The 21,475-nt window shown below is 32.0% G+C and overlaps 1 protein-coding gene across 1 annotated transcript; it reads right to left on the reverse strand.

The window, feature by feature from the left end:
- Positions 1–4,391: 4,391 nt before the first annotated feature.
- On the reverse strand, positions 4,392–21,459 carry LOC134710165 (actin-histidine N-methyltransferase-like). The gene is made up of 16 exons (XM_063570383.1): positions 21,287–21,459; positions 20,038–20,182; positions 19,168–19,263; positions 18,593–18,738; positions 17,765–17,837; positions 17,041–17,151; positions 16,042–16,131; positions 14,655–14,719; positions 13,625–13,683; positions 13,244–13,358; positions 12,577–12,651; positions 11,815–11,914; positions 10,153–10,219; positions 8,808–8,893; positions 8,190–8,350; positions 4,392–6,173 (listed from the first exon to the last, which is right to left on the reverse strand). Exons 2-16 carry the CDS (start codon positions 20,153–20,155, stop codon positions 5,985–5,987), a joined length of 1,551 nt encoding a protein of 516 aa, XP_063426453.1. The 5' UTR covers positions 20,156–20,182; positions 21,287–21,459; the 3' UTR covers positions 4,392–5,984.
- Positions 21,460–21,475: the final 16 nt, after the last annotated feature.

Genomic DNA, 21,475 nt, shown 5'->3' on the forward strand with positions numbered 1-21,475 from the left:
TAATCCAAACGCCACCACATTTAAAGTTTGATCGCATCTAAAATGTTAAAATACGAAAGCAAAAACTCCTAAAGAGACCTCATAAACAAACTAGATATCGGGTTTAGACCACATTTTATACTAGATATAGGAAGATGTGGTGTGAGTGCACATTATATACTGCTTATAACCTCATTGTAAATCTTGCGTACAATTCTGTCATAAATTAAATAGATCCCTGTTCGATAGAACCGACTCAAGACAGACATTTGGTCAGTTTCCAAAGCCGGCCATCGTTTTCCGAACTGATTGGAGCAATGTGTTTTACGCTTCCAAGATGAGTGTAGCAATGTGACCGACGCTTCAAAACTATGTGCAGCAATTTGAGTGACGCTTTCAGCCCGATTGAAGCAATGTGACGGACGATTTCGAACTGAGTGAAGCAATGTGACGGACGCGTCCTAACTGAGTTGAGCAATGTGACGGACGCTTCCGAACTGAGTGCTGCAATTTGAGTGACGCTTCCGAAATGAGTGCAGCAATTTGAGTGACGCTTCCAAACTGAGTGAAGCAATGTAACGAACGCTTCCGAACTGAGTGAAGCAATGTGACTGACGCTTTCGAACTGAGTGAAGCAATGTGACGGACGCTTCCGAACTGAGTGAGTAATGTGACGGATGCTTCCAAACTGAGTGAAGCAATGTGACGGATGCTTCCAAACTGAGTGAAGCAATGTGCCGGACGCTTCCAAACTGAGTGAAGCAATGTGACTGACGCTTCCGAACTGAGTGAGCAATGTGACGGATGCTTCCAAAATGAATGAAGCAATGTGACGGACGCTTCCGAACTGAGTGAGCAATGTGACGGATGCTTCCAAACTGAGTGCAGCAATTTGAGTGACGCGTCCTAACTGAGTGAAGCAATGTGACTGACGCTTTCGAACTGAGTAAAGCAATGTGACGGACGCTTCCGAACTGAGTGAGCAATGTGACGGATGCTTCCAAACTGAGTGAAGCAATGTGACGGACGCTTCCGAACTGAGTGAGAAATGTGACGGATGCTTTCAAACTGAGTGAAGCAATGTGACGGTCGCTTCCGAACTGAGTGAGCAATGTGACGGATACTTCCAAACTGATTGAAGCAATGTTACGGACGCTTCCGAATTGAGTAAAGCAATGTGACGGATGCTTCCGAATTGAGTGGAGCAATTTGAGTGACGCTTCCGAACTGAGTGAGCAATGTGACGGATGCTTCCGAGCTGAGTGGAGCAAATGTGGCGGACGCTTATTGTAGGACTCAAAGTCGAAAATACCAGCACTGTAACCAAACAGAAAGACAACGAAAAGACAAACAATTGAAAGGGTCAATAATCTCTCTTCCAATAGCGATATCCTTCGTATAAGTGCTGTTACAACACGCAGAGGAGTAAAATCCATGCAATGAATAGGCATCACGCAATAGCAGATTCGTAAATGTCTTTTATTTAACTCTGCTACTTCACTAATTTCTGAAACCATCTGCCATGTAAATTCTCTTATTCTATCCTAAAACTTGACTTAATGTCAACTTCACAGCGTTTTCTCTATCTTTTATTCCGTTAACAACATGCATGGCATGGTATACAAAATTGTTGTAATTCGCGAAACTTTCCATTGAAGGACAATACAATTTCTTTGAGGTTGTTCTCTACTCTGTTTCAAAATATTTTTGTTTGCACTGTTATGAATTGATAGTACATAAATAAAGGAACTGGTACAGCAGAGACAATAAAGGGTCTAATTGCTTCTTTTCGAGTTATATACATGGAATAGACCAGACTAAAAATAAAGGTTTCATTTACAAAACGTCTGTGGTAGTGATTGCCAGTGAGATTTAACACATATCACCCTAGTCCAAATAACGTCATTGTAAGTAACTATATGTCAGCGTACCATTTCTGAAAACGTGCAAAACCCAAAATTCATAATCTGATATCAAAAGTCCAACGGAAAAAGTGCAAAGTCAAAGAAAATCGATCTTGTCCTTCGTGGGAACTAAAGGCACTTGTATCAGTAAAAAATCTTATATACCTTAATATAACACGTGGGAACAGGCGATTCATGTGTTAGTAAATAATTTCATTTTCTTTTCCAAATTACAAACGATGAGAATGTATTTTAAATGGTTATTGGAGTTTTGTATAAAACCAGTATGCTTCTTGGATTTAAACAAATTCGTCATAACCTAACCAACCATCAATTTTTAATAACTCTAATAGCTGAATATGTCACAGGAACATGCGAATACTCTTAAAATATACGAGGCTAGCGTAGAGAAGTTAAAGAAAGAACTTAAATAATTCCAGTGGCAAATATTTCATGAATGTTAAGGAGGAGATCTAATTAATAATAAATACATAAGGTAAATCCTGTAATATGAGTCGACCGGAATAAAGGGAATGCTTCTGGCAAAAATTGGTATATTTGTTGGTGCGGTACATGTATGGACATTTGCTTACTTTTTGTTTATCCCGTCTGTTAGTAAAACCCTTGCAAAGCTGGGCGATCGCTAGCAATCAATCTTTCATACCAGCGAGTGAACACTAGTTCTACGGATTCTATACGTAGATTTAAAATTACGACCACTGTAAGACTATTTATGTATCGGACTTCTGGGTCAGTGTCGGAACAAAATAATGTCTGATTAGCTGGACTACCCCATGTTGCAGACAAAATGATTGATCTTCTTATTTTTATATTGAAATGTATCTAGGAAATTACAATGATAAAGATACAAATATGCACGTTGTGAATAAAGTGGGAATTTCTGTTTACAATGTCAAGGTTATAAACGGTTTCCATGCAATCAATGCCATGTCTAACTCAAGTCTGTTGCATTCCATAAGCTATTATAATTACTATGATATGTGATATAAGGGTTGCCCACCACCAGAGATTTTGTCACAGACAAGGGTAGAAGGTCTGTCTGCAAGGCCATATTCACACAATTAATCGAGCTGTACATCCTAATATTCAAACATACAAAGTCATGTTGGAATTTTGAATGCCTTCAAAGATATTCATTGTAGTGCTTGATAATATCTGAACCAATCGCAATAAAGGAGAGAAGGTTGTTAGTTAAATTTAAATAGATGTCAGCTAGATCTAGTCAAAATCTGTATTTTACAGTATACTGGAATTAAGATGTATAAATATCAGGGTATGGGGTACCAATAGTGAGTTTTGCTTGCTGTTTCCTCTAAGAACGACATTGAGATTACAAGCTTGATATTTTGATTGTAGTCGGAGCCAATAAACATTGCTGTGTCAGAGAGTATCATGTTCTCTCAGAGGTTTCAATCAGGCACAAGAAATTTGTCATTTACTTCATTTTCATTTTTGATTACTTTTAGCATGAACCTCCTCCAAAATAAATGGTTGAAAGAGTCATGGACTTTTCATAGCTCTTTCATTATGTTAGTGTCAATTCAAGAAAAAACACTAATGGTTAGTCAAAGGAGAATCACAAAATGTGGTTTGCTGTCCCCTTTTCTTCCTCAGTCACAATTCATTGTGTTTGCAGCTAAGGTTTTTTCGAAGTATTTTATAAATTATAAATTGACTTACAATATAAAAGTCTAAGAGTAAAACTGTCATGTAGGTTTGTTGCAGTGGAGTAGCATACATCATAAGATGAAAGACAGGTCCATCTGAATAAAGTCGATAGTTATGACTACGAATGAATGATTGTTGATGTTTTAACGCCACTTGTATGCACCATTTTTGGGCTATTTCATGGCAGACATTTCTTATTGGTGGAGGAAGCATGAGTGGCTTAGGAAAACCACTGACCTTAAATAGGAAAACTAACAATCCTAGTCAATTCAGATTGGAGTAGAATGCACCTACAAGGGCGGTGTTCTAACTAAAAAAATCTCAGTTTTGACTGGCTAGTGATTACAGAAGTAGAACAACATAGACCACTTGGTCATCTAGGCCCTTATGATAAGGAGAGAAAAGTTGATTACTAGATGTATATTGATTGCTTGTTTTAAGGTGGTACCTAACACTACAGGAAGATAACTCTGTAAAATCAGATAAGCGTTTTAATTACGTTCTGTTGTTAAGGGAATATTAAGCTTCTCAATGATAACAATTGGTGTTTGTCAAACTGCTATATAACCAGTGTTTTTTTTCTGATAAAATGGTTGGTTCAAAATTTTTGAAATTTTTATATTTTTGTCAAAGGGTCAAAGTAAATACCTTGTAAAAATTTTATGAAAATTAAACGAGCCAAATTAATTTTAGTTAAGGTGTTGGGTACCACCTTAAGTGCCTTCAAAAAGTCAGTTCCTTGCATCTACTTGTAAATGTTAAGAAAAACAAATTTTAAACACAGATATTGAAGCAAATATTTTATTATACAATTCCTTCATTAAAATTATTGCATAATCATTATAACAATCCACTTTGACACAAATATCAAAATACTCTAAAATACTTTTATTCATGGTTGCAATTCATGGCTTGAGGAAGTAGCCCTTATTTTTAGATTTTTAGATTCTTTCTGAAACTAATAAATGGAAAATTCACTCATTGTTGGTCATAAAATATTGTAGATGTTTTTGAATGCTCACAGGAGTTGTGTGATCAAAAGATGCTTTATTTGAAGTCCTCCCCAAACTTCAATTGCAGTATAATTCTATTAAATGCATATAAAGTGACATTTGTTTATGTAGAAAAATAAACTGAAGTTTAGTTTAATCTTACAGGTTAACATTGGTAATAAGGTTAATTGAAATATTTTGAATAAACAGACATAAATATCACACCTAAATAAAAAATATTGATGTAATGCATTTTTTATAATATTGAACCCACTAAAACGACATTTTGCATAATTTGTGCATAGTTTTTTAAATCATGATTTTAATGCCAACAAAAAATGAGCTGCCTAAGCATAATAAACACAATCATCATCTCATGATGCAAAAAAAAAAAAGCCAACAAAATATGCCAAAAAAAAAGCCAACAAAGCCTGATTCAAATATATTTCTTTTTGTTCAAATAATTGTGTTCCCTTGAGAAAGGTTAATACATATATACAAAATAATATGCAATATAACATTGATCGTTGAAATTGGGCAGCATGCCTTTAAGATAGTTACACTGTAATTTGACAGTAGTTTAATTTTTGGGATTCAAATCTTCTTTAGACTTTGTGGTCAATAAAATGGAAATTTTGTTTCCCATCAAAATGCATATTATTCCTATGATTTTTGTTTTTGCAAAGGAGTAGGTCCAGTAAGACCCCCTTTTGGCCCAAAAATATAGCAGTTTTACAAAGTTGTTAAAATGTAAACTTTTAGTTATTTATTGGACAGGAAAATGCTTCTGCTACATAAATATGTTTTTTTTTTAACATAAAAATGCACATATATCGGGTACTAGCACCATATAGTCATGCTAAATTACTAAACTCTTCACAATTCTAGCATTTTAGTTAAATTTTAGACGGTTTTCGTGTAAAACGAAAGTGGCCGCATTCGTGTTCATCCTTAATATTGAAATGTAAGTTGTATTTTATGAAAATACATAACATATCTAAAGGTTGAGGATGAACACGGATGGGGCTACTTTCATTTTTGACAAAAACCATCTGAATAGTGACATTTTTCGGCATATTTGGTTGATTTTTCATATTTGAGCTTGAATCGGATCGTTTTTAATGACTTAATCAGTTAAAATCTTTGATATAAACTAATTGATTCAAATGAAATAGACACTCAAGTGTTTAAAAAGTGGTCAAAATATTTCGTCAGATGAACCTGAAATTTGAGGCCAAAATCGGTCCTTACCGGACCTACTCCTTTTCCAATATCCGGAAAAATAAAGTTATTTTCCACAAACATTTAGAAATTGGAATCAACAAATTAAAGCACTTTAAAAGTACTTGAATATTTGAAATTTCTAATCTTTCCATATTAAATATGTTTAAAAATGCAGTACATTTCTTTAAAATAAATCTTAAGATTCCACATCTTTTTCTTTAGATTCAATCTGTTTGCTGTCCTTTGAACTTTGAACAATGTCACTTTTTTTCTCTGTAGCAAATTGAACAGCATGTTGCAGAATAAGTTTCTCACATCTCCTTAACTGTATTATAAATAGTTTATTGTCTGTTATACCAGCTTCCTTAAACAAATTTTCATCCTCCTGCAATTGACAAAGAATATATAATATACAGTAAAAAGAAAAATGTGTAAGAAACAATATGATAACATTAACATTGACAAGAAGATGCCAAAGAAATAGCAACAAGTGTTGAAAATAAGACTTTTTAAATTGTGTTGACATAAGTCCACTGAGAATGTGGAAATGCGGGTAAGACACAGATAATGGACTCCTAATTGGGTTATAAAGAATGTTTCAAAGACAAATTAAGGAAGTGTAAAACACTACATTTATATGTCATATCACAAATATTTTCAACTTTGTTTGGTTTCAGAGGAGATGTGGCTCAATGAAATCAGACTCTTCCTAAAGTAGTATAGATAATCTACCACAGATTGTCATTTTTTTGTTTAACCCTCATTCCAAGGAAATTGGGTCCAATTTTCCTTTAGTTCTCTCAGTTGTGAGAAAAACTCCAATATCACTCAAGGAGCTTGATATAGAAAAGAAAAAAGAAAAGAAAAAGAAAAGAAAAAAAACTAGAGGCTCTTAAGAGCCTGTGTCGCTCACCTTGGTTTATGAGAACAATAAACAAAGAAAGCAGATAGATTCATGACAAAATTGTGTTTTGGTGATGGTGATGTGTTTGTACATCTTACTTTAATGAACATTCTTGCTGCTTACAATTATCTCTATCTATAATGAACTTGGCTCAGTAGTTTAATTGGAAAATGTTAGTAAAAATTTCCAAATTTTATGAAAATGGTTAAAAAAATTGACTATAAAGGACAATAACTCCTTAGGGGGTCAATTGACCATTTCAATCATATTTGACTTATTTGTAAATCTTACTTTTCTGAGCATTATTGCTGTTTACAGTTTATATCCATCTATAATATTATTCAAGATAATAACCAAAAACAGCAAAATTTCCTTAAAATTACCAATTTAGGGGCAGCAACCCAACAATGGGTTGTCTGATTCATCTGAAAATTTCAGGGCAGATAGATCTTGACCTGATAAACAATTTTACCCTGTCAGATTTGCTCTAAATGCTTTGGTTTTTGAGTTATAAGCCAAAAACTGCATTTTACCCCTATGTTCTATTTTTTGTAATGGCGGCCATGTTTTTTGATGAAATGGAAATTAAAACACAAACTTTATTCTAGATACCCTAGGATTCAATCAGATGAAGTTTGGTTTGAATTGGATCAGTAGTTTCAGAGGAGAAGATTTTTGTAAAAGATCATGGAGATTTACAAATAATGGTTAAAAATTGACAATAAAGGGCAATAACTCCTAAAGGGGTCAACTGACCATTTTGATCGTGTTGACTTATTTGTAAATCTTACTTTGCTGAACATTATTGCTGTTTACAGTTTATACCCATCTATAATAGTATTCAAGATAATAACCAAAAACAGCAAAATTTTCTTAAAATTACCAATTTAGGGGCAGCAACCCATTGATTCATCTAAAAATTTCAGGGCAGATAGATCTTGACCTGATAAACAATTTTACCCTTGTCAGATTTGCTCTAAATGCTTTGGTTTTTGAGTTATAAGCCAAAAACTGCATTTTACCCCTTTGTTCTATTTTTAGCCATGGCGACCATGTTTTTTGATGAAATGGATATTAAAACACAAACTTTATTCTAGATACCCTAGGATTCAATCAGATGAAGTTTGGTTTGAATTGGTTCAGTAGTTTCAGAGGAGAAGATTTTTGTAAAAGTTAACGACAACGGACGCAGGACGACGACGCCGGACGCCAAGTGATGAGAAAAGCTCACTTGGCCTTTTGGCCAGGTGAGCTAAAAATTGGATAATAAAAGAATGTCTGTAATGCTGAACATCAATAACAAATCATATTTCACTCAAATTATTATTAAATAATTTCTTTACTAAAGTTTTCAGATGAAACTAGAAGATTATCAAATTTTTACCAACGTCCTAATATCTAAAGAAACATTTGGTCAATGAAGAAAGGAAGTTCCTTGATATATACTTCTGTTCTATAATACTAAATGATGGAGTGGGGGGAATAAAACTACCATACCTCTGCTGTGGTATCATAAGCCCTCAGTAGCAATGCCAGTCTAGTTTCTAAGAATTTCCACAATTTTTCCTCATTCTCTGCATTTATTAGTGTGTTGACATCCCCCATCTTTTCTAGATCCTCTTCTGACATGTTCTCACAGTCATAACAGGAGATTTCATCTAAAATTAAGTAAAACACAATGTATCAGTCAAATGTTTTAAACATTATAATTTAGGAAAAAAATATATTAAATTCCATAGTGGTTTTAAAAGTATTGAATAAGGTCTGCATTATTGAAAACAAAAATATAAATTGAAGTCTTCAGGACAAATATCATCATAAAATCTGATGTCTGTATGCAAGATAGTATGCTCAAAATCTAATGCAGTATTTGTAATGCCTAAAATCCAATGCTTGTATTTTTAAGGCTCAAAATCTAATGCTGTATTTGTAAATTTGATAATATTACAATTAAAGAACAATATTCAATTCATATTTAATGGATTGTAAAAACACTTACCTTCTGTGGTATTAAATACTCTTAGAAAAGATACAAGGTGTGTTTCCACAGGGATTTCCCCCTAGTAAATAAAGCATCATGGGTAAACTTTCTAAATATAGATATGAAACACTTACCTTCTGTCATATTAAATACTCTAAGAAAAGATACAAGGTGTGTATCCACAGGGATCTCTCCAGAGTAAATAAAGAACATTCTGGACCTACAATACATAAAACAAAGTCATTTCTGTGTCAGTATACATTGTAAGTATAAAGAGTTTTTTAGATTTTTGATATTGTGTCACAAATGTCTAAACTATATCCTTTTTTCATGATTGACTTAAACCATGACCTGTTTTAAGGATGTACTAATTAGGTGAGGTAAGGTAAAAATTAAAAAAATAAAGAAACAAGAATGTGTCCAAAGTACACGAATGCCCCACTCGCACTATCATTTTCCATGTTCAATGGACCGTGAAATTGGATAAAAATATAATTAGGCATTAAAATTAGAAAGATAATATCATAGGGAACATGTGTACTAAATTTCAAGTTGATTGGACTTCAACTTCATCAAAAACTACCTTGACCAAAAACTTTAACCTGAAATTCCCACTTTCATTTTCTATGTTCAGTGGACCGTGAAATTGGGGTAAAAAGTATAATTTGGCTTTAAAATTAGAAAGATCATATCATAAGGAACATGTGTATGAAGTTTCAAGTTGATTGGACTTCAACTTCATCAAAAACTACCTTGACCAAAAACTTTAACCTGAAGCGGGACAGACGGAAGAACGAACAGACAGACAGACAGACAGACGGACACACAGACCAGAAAACATAATGCCCCTCTACTACCGTAGGTGGGGCATAATAAAAATTGATACTATAAGCTGGTAAAGCATCAATTAAGGATAAAGATACTGGTTAAGCTAAAAATATTGATATGTCATGGACCTTTTTTCCAGATATTTCAGATTTAAAATATGACGGAAAAAGGCTGACTCAGACTTTTACCTTAATATATTTGCATTGATATCATATGGGTTTTAAAACAAAAGAAAGAAAATCAAGAAGCTTCTAAAATTTGGAAAATTACCTTTCATGAGCTATTTTAAGTCTTATATGAAAAATAAATGGGTGTTATGGGGCAAAATATTTTACATTGTATTGTATGGAAAAACACCAAGGAGTGCGAACATTTGACACAAATTCCAAAACCTCACCTAAGCACATCCTTAAGAGGAGTTATAATAGAGCATAAAAGCAACTGTTAAGCCTTGATAAACTAACACATGTTTTTTTTGTAAGTACAAAAAATAGAAGATTTGAAAAGTTCTTTTCAAGGCTACTTTCTTTATGTTTACTCCTTCCTAGGCAATTGAACATATGAACCTCCTAAATTGATGATTTAATCTGTTTAATAGTGTAAAGTGTATTCATCATTTTTTTTATATCTATAAATTAAATCTTTACTTACGGAGCTAAACCAAGAGCTGTTAATAATTTGGTCTTTTTGTCAATAAGGTTATCACTTTTACTAATTCCTGAAAAAAATCCTTATTTAATTATGATCATACATGTTAAAGATGTAACCTGCTGAATTCACAATAATAATATTTTCAAAAATTAAGTATTTCTCAATATGTAATGTTTACATCACCAAAATTATGGTAACTTAATAATAAGCATAAGCATTGGAAAAATTAGAATTTTAGACAGGGAAAAAGATGTCTTCTGATTTTCTTAAGAACTGATTAAGAAGAAATGAATATCAAAATGTTTGATAAAACAAATACTGTGTATTCAGTTACTTTCGAGCATACCAATTTTCATAGATAGAAGAACATTTTTTGTTGTTGAAAACATTGGGAGATTTTATTGTTAAATTTAAAACTATTACCCTTACAGGTTTATAATCCAAACTGCATCATTGACTCTAAAAAATAGTTAAAAAAAAAAAAAAATGTTTTTTTTTATTTTACTCCTCAATGTTTAGGCCACGGTTTTTTTATTTGTTGGTTTACAGATTTTCCCCATAAAAAAGTGGGGTCGGTCGGTCGGAAAAAAAAGAGAAAAAAAATATCTTTCAAAACAGAAAAATATGCAAAATAAATATATATTTCACCTCACTAACAAAATGTTTGTCTTATATGCTGTTTTGTCATCATTTCTTAACATTTAGTTCCATGAAATATCATTGATCAGTGATCATGAACATCGCATGACATCGTTTAATAACTTCCTGTAAAAAAAAGGGGGGGGGGGGGGGGGGGGGGGGGGGGGGTTGCACGGCCAAAGCGAAATTAAATCGTCATTTAACAAACAAGAAAAACAGATTCCGGTAGCTCTCAATCAATTCCAGAAAACTTGGTAAATAATGATCTTCAATCACAAAAACTGATAAATAAAAAAAATGTAAAAATGTCGTACATAAATAAGTTTCAACACACGTGTCAAAAAACGTAATAGACTCGTCCACTGGAAAAACGACATTATCGGGTTAATCAGTTGTCATGCAATCCGGTTTTTATCCCAATGATCGATATTTTTTATTATCTATGAAACAAGAAAATTTCAAATGATTTGTTAATATTCAGTACTTTAATTGATGTATTCCACCTGTTCATATTTGGACAAGTCTATTTCTCTGAGATGATGCATCTTACGGACTGATGACAAATAAGTGAAACAAACTTATTTTGTAATTGGTTTTAAACACAGGTTTCGTTCCGCAAAATTATTTGCGCAAAAGACATTTCAAGGTCAGTTATAATTGATTTGTCTATTTTTAGAAACGTAAATTGGAAGTTTTATTATTCACAACAGAAAGTGTTATCAACTTTGTTAATGATTAATGCATTTCATTTCATAAAAAAAGAAAATTTTAATTATTTTTCAGGGATAATGCATTGATAAGGGTCGGCGGGAATAAAAAAGCATGAAAGTCAATTTTATTTTTATTCTGAAAATCGGCAAAATCGGGTCGGCGGATCCGTAAACCAACAAATAAAAAAACCGTGGCCTTATGTCAACTTAAGAATTTGTTATCCATTCTGTGAAAAGGAAACTTAAATGTGAGGTATTATCTAAGCAGAAAATATTGTAGAAGTTTTTAACTTTGTAATCCCATGAATTATACCTAATTTAATAGCTGTTCTATCCATATCATTCTCTGGGTAAACAAATCCATTATGTACCAATAACTCTGCATTAGATCTGGCCCCGTAAAATATACTGATCTGAAAAGCCACAAGAGGAATACAGTTCTTATCAATACACAGAAAGATTTTTAGAAATACAATTCTGTTCATTTGAAAATTTTGCTTCTTTGAAGGCATAACCTTGGCAGAATCTCATAATACTATTTTTTGTTTATTGACATCAAGAAGAACACTATGTCATCAAAAAGTACATTATGTCATCAATAAATACACTATGTCATTAATAAGTACACCATGTCATTAATAAGTACATCATGTCCTTAATAAGCACACCATATCATGAATAGGCACACAATGTCATCAATAAGAAGTAAAATAAAAAAAATACTGAACTAGAGGAAAATCAATTGGAAAATCCATAATCACATGGCAAAATCAAATAACAAAACCATCAAAAATGAATAGACAAGAACTGTCATATTCCTGACTTGGTAATTCATCAAATTCTTTTATATTTACATTGAATGTAATTGAATTGAATAGGGAATATTATATCATCAATCAGTTCACAATAACAGTGTTCTAAAAAAGAACTTACCAAAATATTTGATGAACCATGCATAATGGAAGTTCATACAATTGTAAAGGTGTTTCAATGCATCCTATCAGTAAAAGAATTAGAGATGATATCAGATCTGACCTCATATACTCTTTTCTTATCAAATTACTAGTTGACTCACCTGTTCACCTTGTTTAAATTCCTTCAAGGCAAAACAGTCACTGCAGTCCGATTCCATGTTATAATCTGTTGTTATCTAAAAATAGTTTGTCAGAAAACAATTATTTCTTTATTCAATTATATAAAATAATAACGAATTACAAATGAGAAACATTATAATTCATACATTGAAATGTATATGGCTTGCTAAAACCCTATCCCCCCTAACAAGAAACAACTTTGTTCAAATAAATGAGCTGTCCAATAAAAAGAACCTAAAAAGATGTCACCACATTTAAATTGTTTGATCACTAGAAAAGCCAAGAGTCTCATTTAATAAGGATTTTTGATGGCACATCCAGGGACTCACAATGTTTCACCATGGTGAGTCCTACATTGAGAGAATGAAATTTTATTTCTATATCATTACTTAATTCAGTTGGCATGACAAAATAGAGCAAGGAAATGTCATTTTGTTAAAATATTTTTGTCATAAAATATTTATATTGTGCTTAATTAATACAATGTGCAACATTTTACAATTTTGGTGCATCTTTTTCAGTTTTGAAAATAATGAGTCCAGACAGATTTTCAAGAGTCTAGGATGTGTGGACTAGCCTCAATGTTAAAGCTTCATTTTAAAATCTATTTTTTTTGTTACAAATAAATGAGCTTCTAATCAAACTTACTGTTCCGTTACAATGATTACACATATCCCACATTGGTATCAGACCAAATGTGATCTTACTGCCATCTGGTGTTGGAATCTGATTTTGTCTGGTCATAACTGTTGAAACTGCCCATCTGTAAAACAATATTGAAATGTTGGTTGAAATCATAAATGGTTACACTGAGATTTGGTGATAATTTTTTATTTTTCAATTCATGAACAAATTGTGACAAACCAAAACTCTTATTCATTGTAACAGACGAGTTATCTCCCCTATGTTAATATCAAAGAATTACTTTTTACAAATAAAATACTAATACCTATAAACTAATTTACTTGAGTTTATAACACTTTATTTTCAAAAAGATCATAAAATAATAACAAAAAAAAAGGATCTCACCTGTAATCTTCAAATGTAAAACAATCTTTAATTGGCAGCTTTGATGTTGCTGGTAGATTCTATAATAAATCAATACAAAAAGAAAGAAAGATAAAAATTGCAACAAATAATGCAGGGGTGGATCCAGCCATTTTAAAAAGTGGGGGTTCCAACTATATTCTCCCATTCAAATGCATTGATGGGCCCAAAAAAGGGGGTCCTGACCCAAGGACCACCCCCTGGATCCGCCAATGTTACGGTAGTGTAACTCACCTAGACATTCATTTTTAAAACTTCTATGGAATTGTTCTCCTTTTCTTGAATCACACTGTATCTATAAACTTTCAACTTGTTAAGTAAAGCTCCATATAACATAATTATGATAATACAAGTGATATCTATGTTTTCTTTTTAATTTTGTTGTGACAAGTTGATATATGCAAATTCCATAAGAAATTCAAATAATTAATTCAATGCATTAACTATGTGTTTAACCTAAAAATTTCTAATGAAATTCCCAATATCAAGCCAGGAGGAGGCAAATACTTGACTATAAGTAGCAGTTAACAGGCTATTATTTGAACTTGAAATTATTTTTAGTTATAGAATTTGCCTAATTTCTTGTTGTGGAATTTTTTTTATAAATTCCATGTTTATTCTGAAATATTATGTTTTGAGCCTAGCATAGCACTTTCCAGATAGTGTATTTTGTATAGATAGTTTGGTGCGTGGCACAATACATTCTATTATAAATGTTCTATCTTCTTTGTAATAGAAAGTGTTGTGTGGCGGCAAATGAACATTATAATACAGAATAATCATGGAATTCATTTAAAATTTCTAACACAAGAAATAATGCAAATTCCATAATTAAAAATAATTCCAAGTTCAAATAATAGCCTGTAAGTTGTAAACCCTTCACCAACAAACCAATACAAAACATATCTGGAACAGTTGAGAATCAAACTTCAAGATATGAGTTAAAATGAGTACCTGTAAAGAGGATTTCCCAACAAACAATAACATTTTCAAAGGTGCTGGATTTACTCACCTGAAATAACCTGTAAAAGTAGGCATACTGTCTGGCTATGTTTTTCAACTGATTATAACAATCACCTAGAAAATAAATGTATATTCTAATATGATGTGCTTCTTTCCCTTTGTAAAAAACACAGTGATAAAATTCTCGATATATCTAAACTTAGCGCAGACTCAGAGATATACATAATAATGGCTGTTACAATTTACTTTCCACGTAAATCTACATGTATTGGAACCTATTTGCAGACCCTTTGCCGATTTTATTGATTTAAAAAGGACAAAATAACTGTTATTCTTATTCGGATGTATAATTAAAAGCAGTTATGCACAAGAGCTCGGTAAAAATCAACAAATAAAAATAAAATAAAATTCCACGAAAGTCAATTATTTTTTTGGCACTCCATAGTTAAGCCCGATTTCAAAACATGACGTCATACAAATGAAACTGCTAAAGTTGAAAGTTTTCTGTTATGTGAACCAGCGAAATTCGTATGATATTGTATTAAAACCAACTTTTGAGGTTTTGTTTTATTTTCTATTCTATTGCATTATTTGCATATTTACTAATTTCAGCAAGTCACTTTGGATTTGACAGAAGCTTATGAAAAAATCATGGAAATTTAAAATGGCAAATGTTGGGTTTGAGAATTAGTAGAATTAAACAATTTTTTTCTAGCAGTTATTCATGAAATAACCCATGCAAGCTAGATTCATTAAGATATTTGAGCTTTATCTAACAGGGAGTAAAAAAGATCAGCCACACACAAACCAAACCAACCCTTGCTTCAGTATTTTGATAACAGTATTTGTTCTATAAAAATGGAAATAATATTCATTGAAGCCATAGATTGTTGAAAATTTACACATGGCCTGGGTCGTGATATTCGTTAATTTTATCCCTGGCTAATGCTCAGGATAAAATTTGAATGTCACGGCTCAGGCCATGTGTAAATTTCCAACAATCTTTGGCTTCCATGAATTTTTTTTTGAATAAAACATCATAACACTGAAACATTATTGTTTACTAATATTATACCGGTAGTTATTTATGATGATCCATTATGCAGGTGTGAATTCACAGAACATAGACACTTAATTTGGTCAACATGCATACAAAGTAGTGCGAAGAGTAATGGCATATTTAGCATGTTTATTAAAAAGACACCAGGTGTTTCTTTAAAAATCATATAAGATTTTTTTTCCAAATCTTTTACCACAACCTGACCATGAGAGCAGAACACAGTGATGTATTATTGCCTTACGTTACATCAAGGCAGTAAGAATTTTTTTTAGAATAACCTCTAAACAAAATGTTAGCACGATTCTAAAAACAAAACACTGAACCTTGGCAGTAAAGGGAGATAACCCTACCTGTGCCAAGGGAGATAATAACTTACTTTGTACAGGAGAGCCTTTTAGAAGTTTAATTTCATCCTCTGTAAAGTAGAGTGGTGTGCAATATGAATCTGGTAATACATTTATCATATGTTAAGGTTATAAGTATATGTTTTTTATGTTTTAAGTTGGAGGAAACAACTGTATTGGGACACTAAATTGATAGTTGTTATAGGCGATATTGTGGCTAGAGCTTAATTTAATCAATTTACATAGGACTATGGAATGTAAGGACCAAAGTTTTTCTTCAATTTTTGAGAATGAGGGATACTATGATTTCACCTCCAAATTTCTTGGTTTTACAATAAACTTTCAACTGAACAACAATGTTCTCTAAAATCAAAACAACATATGCAAGCATATAAGGTGAAAAACTTGTATTTTAAAGCCAAAGCAGTGTAAGTCTGTAACTGATTTGAATCATTAACTTGATAAATGCTATACAAAATATTTTGTATCTTTTTCACAAGAGTAATGGTAAAAAATTACCAAAAGTTTTATTTAATATAAATTATATCTTACATTTTCCTAGCATGGAAAAGGGGAGATAAGTCATTGTTTTTATATTGAAAAAGTCAAATAAAAGTAAAAACAGGCTATTTGTTTATTATGTTGTTTCCAAAATGTTATCCAACATAATAGAGTGTATATGTTCATGATATTTATAGATTATAGTTGATTATCTCAACGAGATTGATTTTCTCGCTTGAGCTGGAACAGCGAAAGTGAGAAAAGCAATCGAGTTGAGATGACCAATGATAATCTGTTTATCGCTATTTTACCTATGACAACGTTGTCAATTTCAATGTCAATTTCGTTAGCAACGCCACGTGGCCTCCTAATTTTCTAGTGATAATTTTTTCATCTCAAGCGAGAAGCATGATATGAAAATTATCACAAAAAAAGATCAAATGAAAAATGCACAAAATAGCGATAAAATGCTTTATATGAATAATTCACCTTGACAGTTTCAGCTGAGTAAAAAATATGTAAAAGGATATCAATGTAAGGTTTCCAGAATGATTCAAGCATCTTCTTCTCACAGAGCAGGTGGAGGGCTAGTAGTATACTTGGCATGGCTTGTAACATTTTATCTTGCCCAATTAATGGTCCTATAAAAAACATAGACATGTACTTTTTTTTATTATCATATTTTGTTCATTAATAAATCATTTGAATATATTGAACAATAATCAATACAAATATAAAATATAATTGTTAATATCAGAAAAGTTTATGCTTTATTCAGTGTGTCTTCATTAATATTTCTCTTTCTATTCATTCATATAATCAGAACAATTTTATTTCCTCAAAAATGAGCTGATATGCACTGTTTTACATTGTCATTTCAAAGCCATTTATAGCTGACTATGCGGTATGGACTTAGCTCATTGTTGAAGGCCATACAGTGACCAGTAGTTGTTAATTTCTGTGTCATTTTTGTCTCTTGTGGACAGTTATCTCATTGGCAATCATACCACATCTTCTTTTTTATATGCACTGTTAACAACAGTTCTTTTAACGGTTGAATGTTTTAGTTATCAAATTTCTATTATAAAATGTGAGGCAGATCTACATGTATCACAAACAAAAGCTTTGTACAGTGAAAGTGTAAGAGACGTTCTAAATTTGTATCTACAGAAGGTAACTCCATTTTCAAAGTGCCTTCCTGGTATGTTGTTTAAATGGAACAGTCTCTCTAATCTATATATATATATATATTACCCAATACTGAATCTCTGGCTGTTTGTGTTGTCATCATGACTTTTCTAGGTATGGTTAAAAATGGATCAGCTTCCTGGAAAAAGAAATAAAGTTTGTAAATCTTCTGAAATGTACACATTTATATATAGATTCCACAACTTCAACGAGTGTATTACAATATTTCTCAACTCAAGGCAGTTAAATTTAAATATCTAAAGCGTGAGGCTTGTCAAGCTTTTTAAATAATTAAAATTTAACTGTTCAGAGCGGAGATATATCTTTATACACTATTTAAAGTGGTGGAATCTGTTTCTCTTATGATTTTTTTATCCTTCCTTTTAAATTGAGGAAAGTTGTGTACTTTTGATATAACGTCATCAAGCATGGTTGCCTTTTTTCATGACGTCACAATAAGAAAATTCAGAAGAAAACAAGAAAATTTCAACCAATCATATGCTGAGAACAGATTTTTCACTAGTGAGGAGAAATATTTTTCTCACAAGGGTCAGGAAATGTGAAAATAGCACAAAAAATTAGAAAAAGATTCACACAAAACTTAAAAGGAGTGTAATCAAAATAAACATTTGTAGCTGAAAAAATTTATTCAATATTTCATGGACAACATGTTCCATTTCAGTTCCATGTTGGTTTTTTTTTTTACCTGAAAAGCACAATTTGCCATGGCTATAACCATGACTACTACTCTTATACATTTGTATAATGAATTGTTTATTATTTTATTGTGTTATTAAATTTTTCATCAATTGCTAAAATATTACCTTTGTGTAAATGAAAGTTCTAAAAACTATAAATTTAATTTTATCATATGTTCATTAATTTACTACTTACTTTGAGATCTTTGGTGGCTTGTAAGCCAAATCCACAACCAGGAAAGTTCTTTATATCTACAACACTTGTTTCTACACCATTACTATGTAACCATTCTATAAATCCTGGGAAATTCTTCTCTCTGTCTACTGCAGGAGTACATAGACCTAGAAATGAAAGACAACTCATTATTTCATGCCTGGATAAATATTAAATATGTACTGATTAACTGCTATTAACATAAAAGGAGAATGTGTCCATAGGACACATATGATGCCAAACCTTGCATATACCCGGTAACATTATACATTGTTATAAGAGGACACTATTAAAGAATCAATTTTTCCATTTTTTTAATTTAATCTGAGTTTTGTGGTATATTTGTTTTAAAAATTGTGTATGAGTTTCGTAACATTTGGTTGAGGCAAATTCAAGTCAAAGAACGGAAATGAAAAAATTAAGCAGTTTTTTTCCATTTATAAGCATTGTGTATTAGTTTCAAATATTTAGTTCAGGCAAACTAAAGTTAGAAAAAGGAAACTTATTTTGGGACCAATATTAATTTATAACCAATGAGAGAAGAGATTTAAACAAACCTGATTGTAAATCTATAACTTTTTCAACTAGAGCCTTGATCTTCATATACTCCTCCAACTCTTTTGGACCAGCTGCATTCACAGGATTAGAACAAACTGAAATGTATGTTATAGTTGTGAAAAACTTGCTGATAATATACAAATATTTGATCAATTCAGTTTCAAAATGGATGACAAATTTGCATTCTTTGTATTACAAAAATGTATAACCTTTCTTGAGAACCTGCTATCATCCCTGAGTTTTACATTTGTCAGTAGTTAGTCGCTTCACATGAATATTAATTCTGTTTTTTGTTAACAGGTTTCATTGATTTGAAAGGCGTAGATGGCTGAGGCGTCTAAGACGTCAAACAGTATCACTAGCCTGTAAGCGCTGAGGTTGTGACTTGGTTGTAGGTGCTTTTTTACTCCAATATTAATTGACCAGGATTGTCAGTTTTCTACCAAAGGTTGTGGTTCTCGCTTGCATTCTCATAAAAACTTATAATTACCATCAGGAAATAACTAACAGTGCTGAAAATGGCTTTAGACATCAATCAATCTGGCCAAAAACAATTGACCTATTTTATATATATAAGTCTGAAAATTAAACCCAAAATGTTAGATTATATTTTTATGCTGACATTCTTTTTTATCCTCAATGGAATTTAAATTTGAACTCACACCTTTGATACACCACAGCACCAATTGCTTATCTTCATTTCTAACTCTTTAGACCACTCATTTTAGCCTCATGAACAGTTCACTGCCCTCCCAACCATATCGCCTATTTACATGAATATATATGGAGAGTTGTCTCATTGGCACTCACACCACATCTTCCTATATCTATATAAAATTATGTTGTACATGATGTTACAAAATATTTACCTTCTAACAGCTGATTAACTGTATCCAAGACTTCTTTCTTTTCACCTTTAGATAATTCCTTATGTTCAGGAGAAGCTGCAGCTGGCTTTTCTTTATTCTTTTTACTTTTCTTTCCCATTGTTTATTATTCACGTCTCTCTTAAACCTATAGATACATGTACATTATATATAACTAAATATAAACTTAGCTTAATTAAATAAATTCAATTACATAAATACATACAAGGACATTTTTTTCCATTTCCCATAATCACTGATGGCATTTAAGGTTGACCCATAGAATCAACCACATGTCCCCATTCAAATCCATTGATCGTCCAAAAAAAGGGGGGTTCCAACCACTGGACCCCCCACTGGATCTGCCACTGTATACCAACTATAAAGTTTCATCTTGCCTAAATCAGTTTGAGGGATTCAGAACTCAGAGGTAATTCATAAGATACTCAAAGCAGAGATCTCCCTGAAATTTAATCATGAAGGGCTCTTTGCTAAAATAGAATGGAAGATTTGTAGATCTGGGTGTGTTTTGGGAGAGCAATTTCATGGGAACATTTTGATTAGATCAATAATGTGTCAATAATTTTCAACAGAGTTAATTTTGCTTTTTTTTGTCAGAATATTAATACTCTGTCCTTGTCCTTCATCATTGTTCATTGGTCCATAGGTGGTCTTTCTCTGCTTTTTGTTCAGGTTCAGATTTTTAGCTAATATATGAGCTTGTGGAAGAAGATAATTTGTTCTATAGATTTGTTAGCTGTCTCATCACATACACAATGTACACTGAAACTCAACAAGAAAAAAAAACACCCCTAAGATGTGGATGATAAATAAACAATTATTTGATGCCCAGAGTAGCAGAGTGCAGGGCATGCAGGGTGTGGTCACAAATGTCTGAAATAAATCTTTGCTTAGGATCATGCAATTGTTCGTCTGTTTAAAGTATACCCATCATAAACAGGATTTTGGCAAAATGGTACATTTAATTTGCCTTGAAGTGTTACATTCTTACATTTCCCCTGCTGTGAAGTTGAAATTCCTCAATTCATTATTTTTTACAGGCAATATTGTAACATGAATAGAACATATTTTGTTAAGGCTTATTCTTTTTAATGACAAAATTTTTCTTAATAGCATTGGTACTGTTTTTGTAGTCAAAGTAAATGATCTTAAAATTTACCTTAAATGGGCAATACCTTTTTAAAGCATGTGTTTGGTAAAAAAAGAGAGACTTCACAAACAATTTACCTACCAGTAAAGAAATAATGAATGAAAGTTGTAATTGGACAACTGAACTGCAACACTATTTGGCAAAGGATCTGGTCGTTTTTACCACAAGCTGACAATGTGATATTAAATTTCAGCAGTATCTCACTAATTCCAACTTCCGCTGTGTTCTACGTCACCACATTTCGTATGTCGTGAAAATCTCCCGATTATT

The sequence above is a fragment of the Mytilus trossulus genome, chromosome 3 (assembly GCF_036588685.1).
Source record: "Mytilus trossulus isolate FHL-02 chromosome 3, PNRI_Mtr1.1.1.hap1, whole genome shotgun sequence".
Classification (NCBI taxonomy): domain Eukaryota; kingdom Metazoa; phylum Mollusca; class Bivalvia; order Mytilida; family Mytilidae; genus Mytilus; species Mytilus trossulus.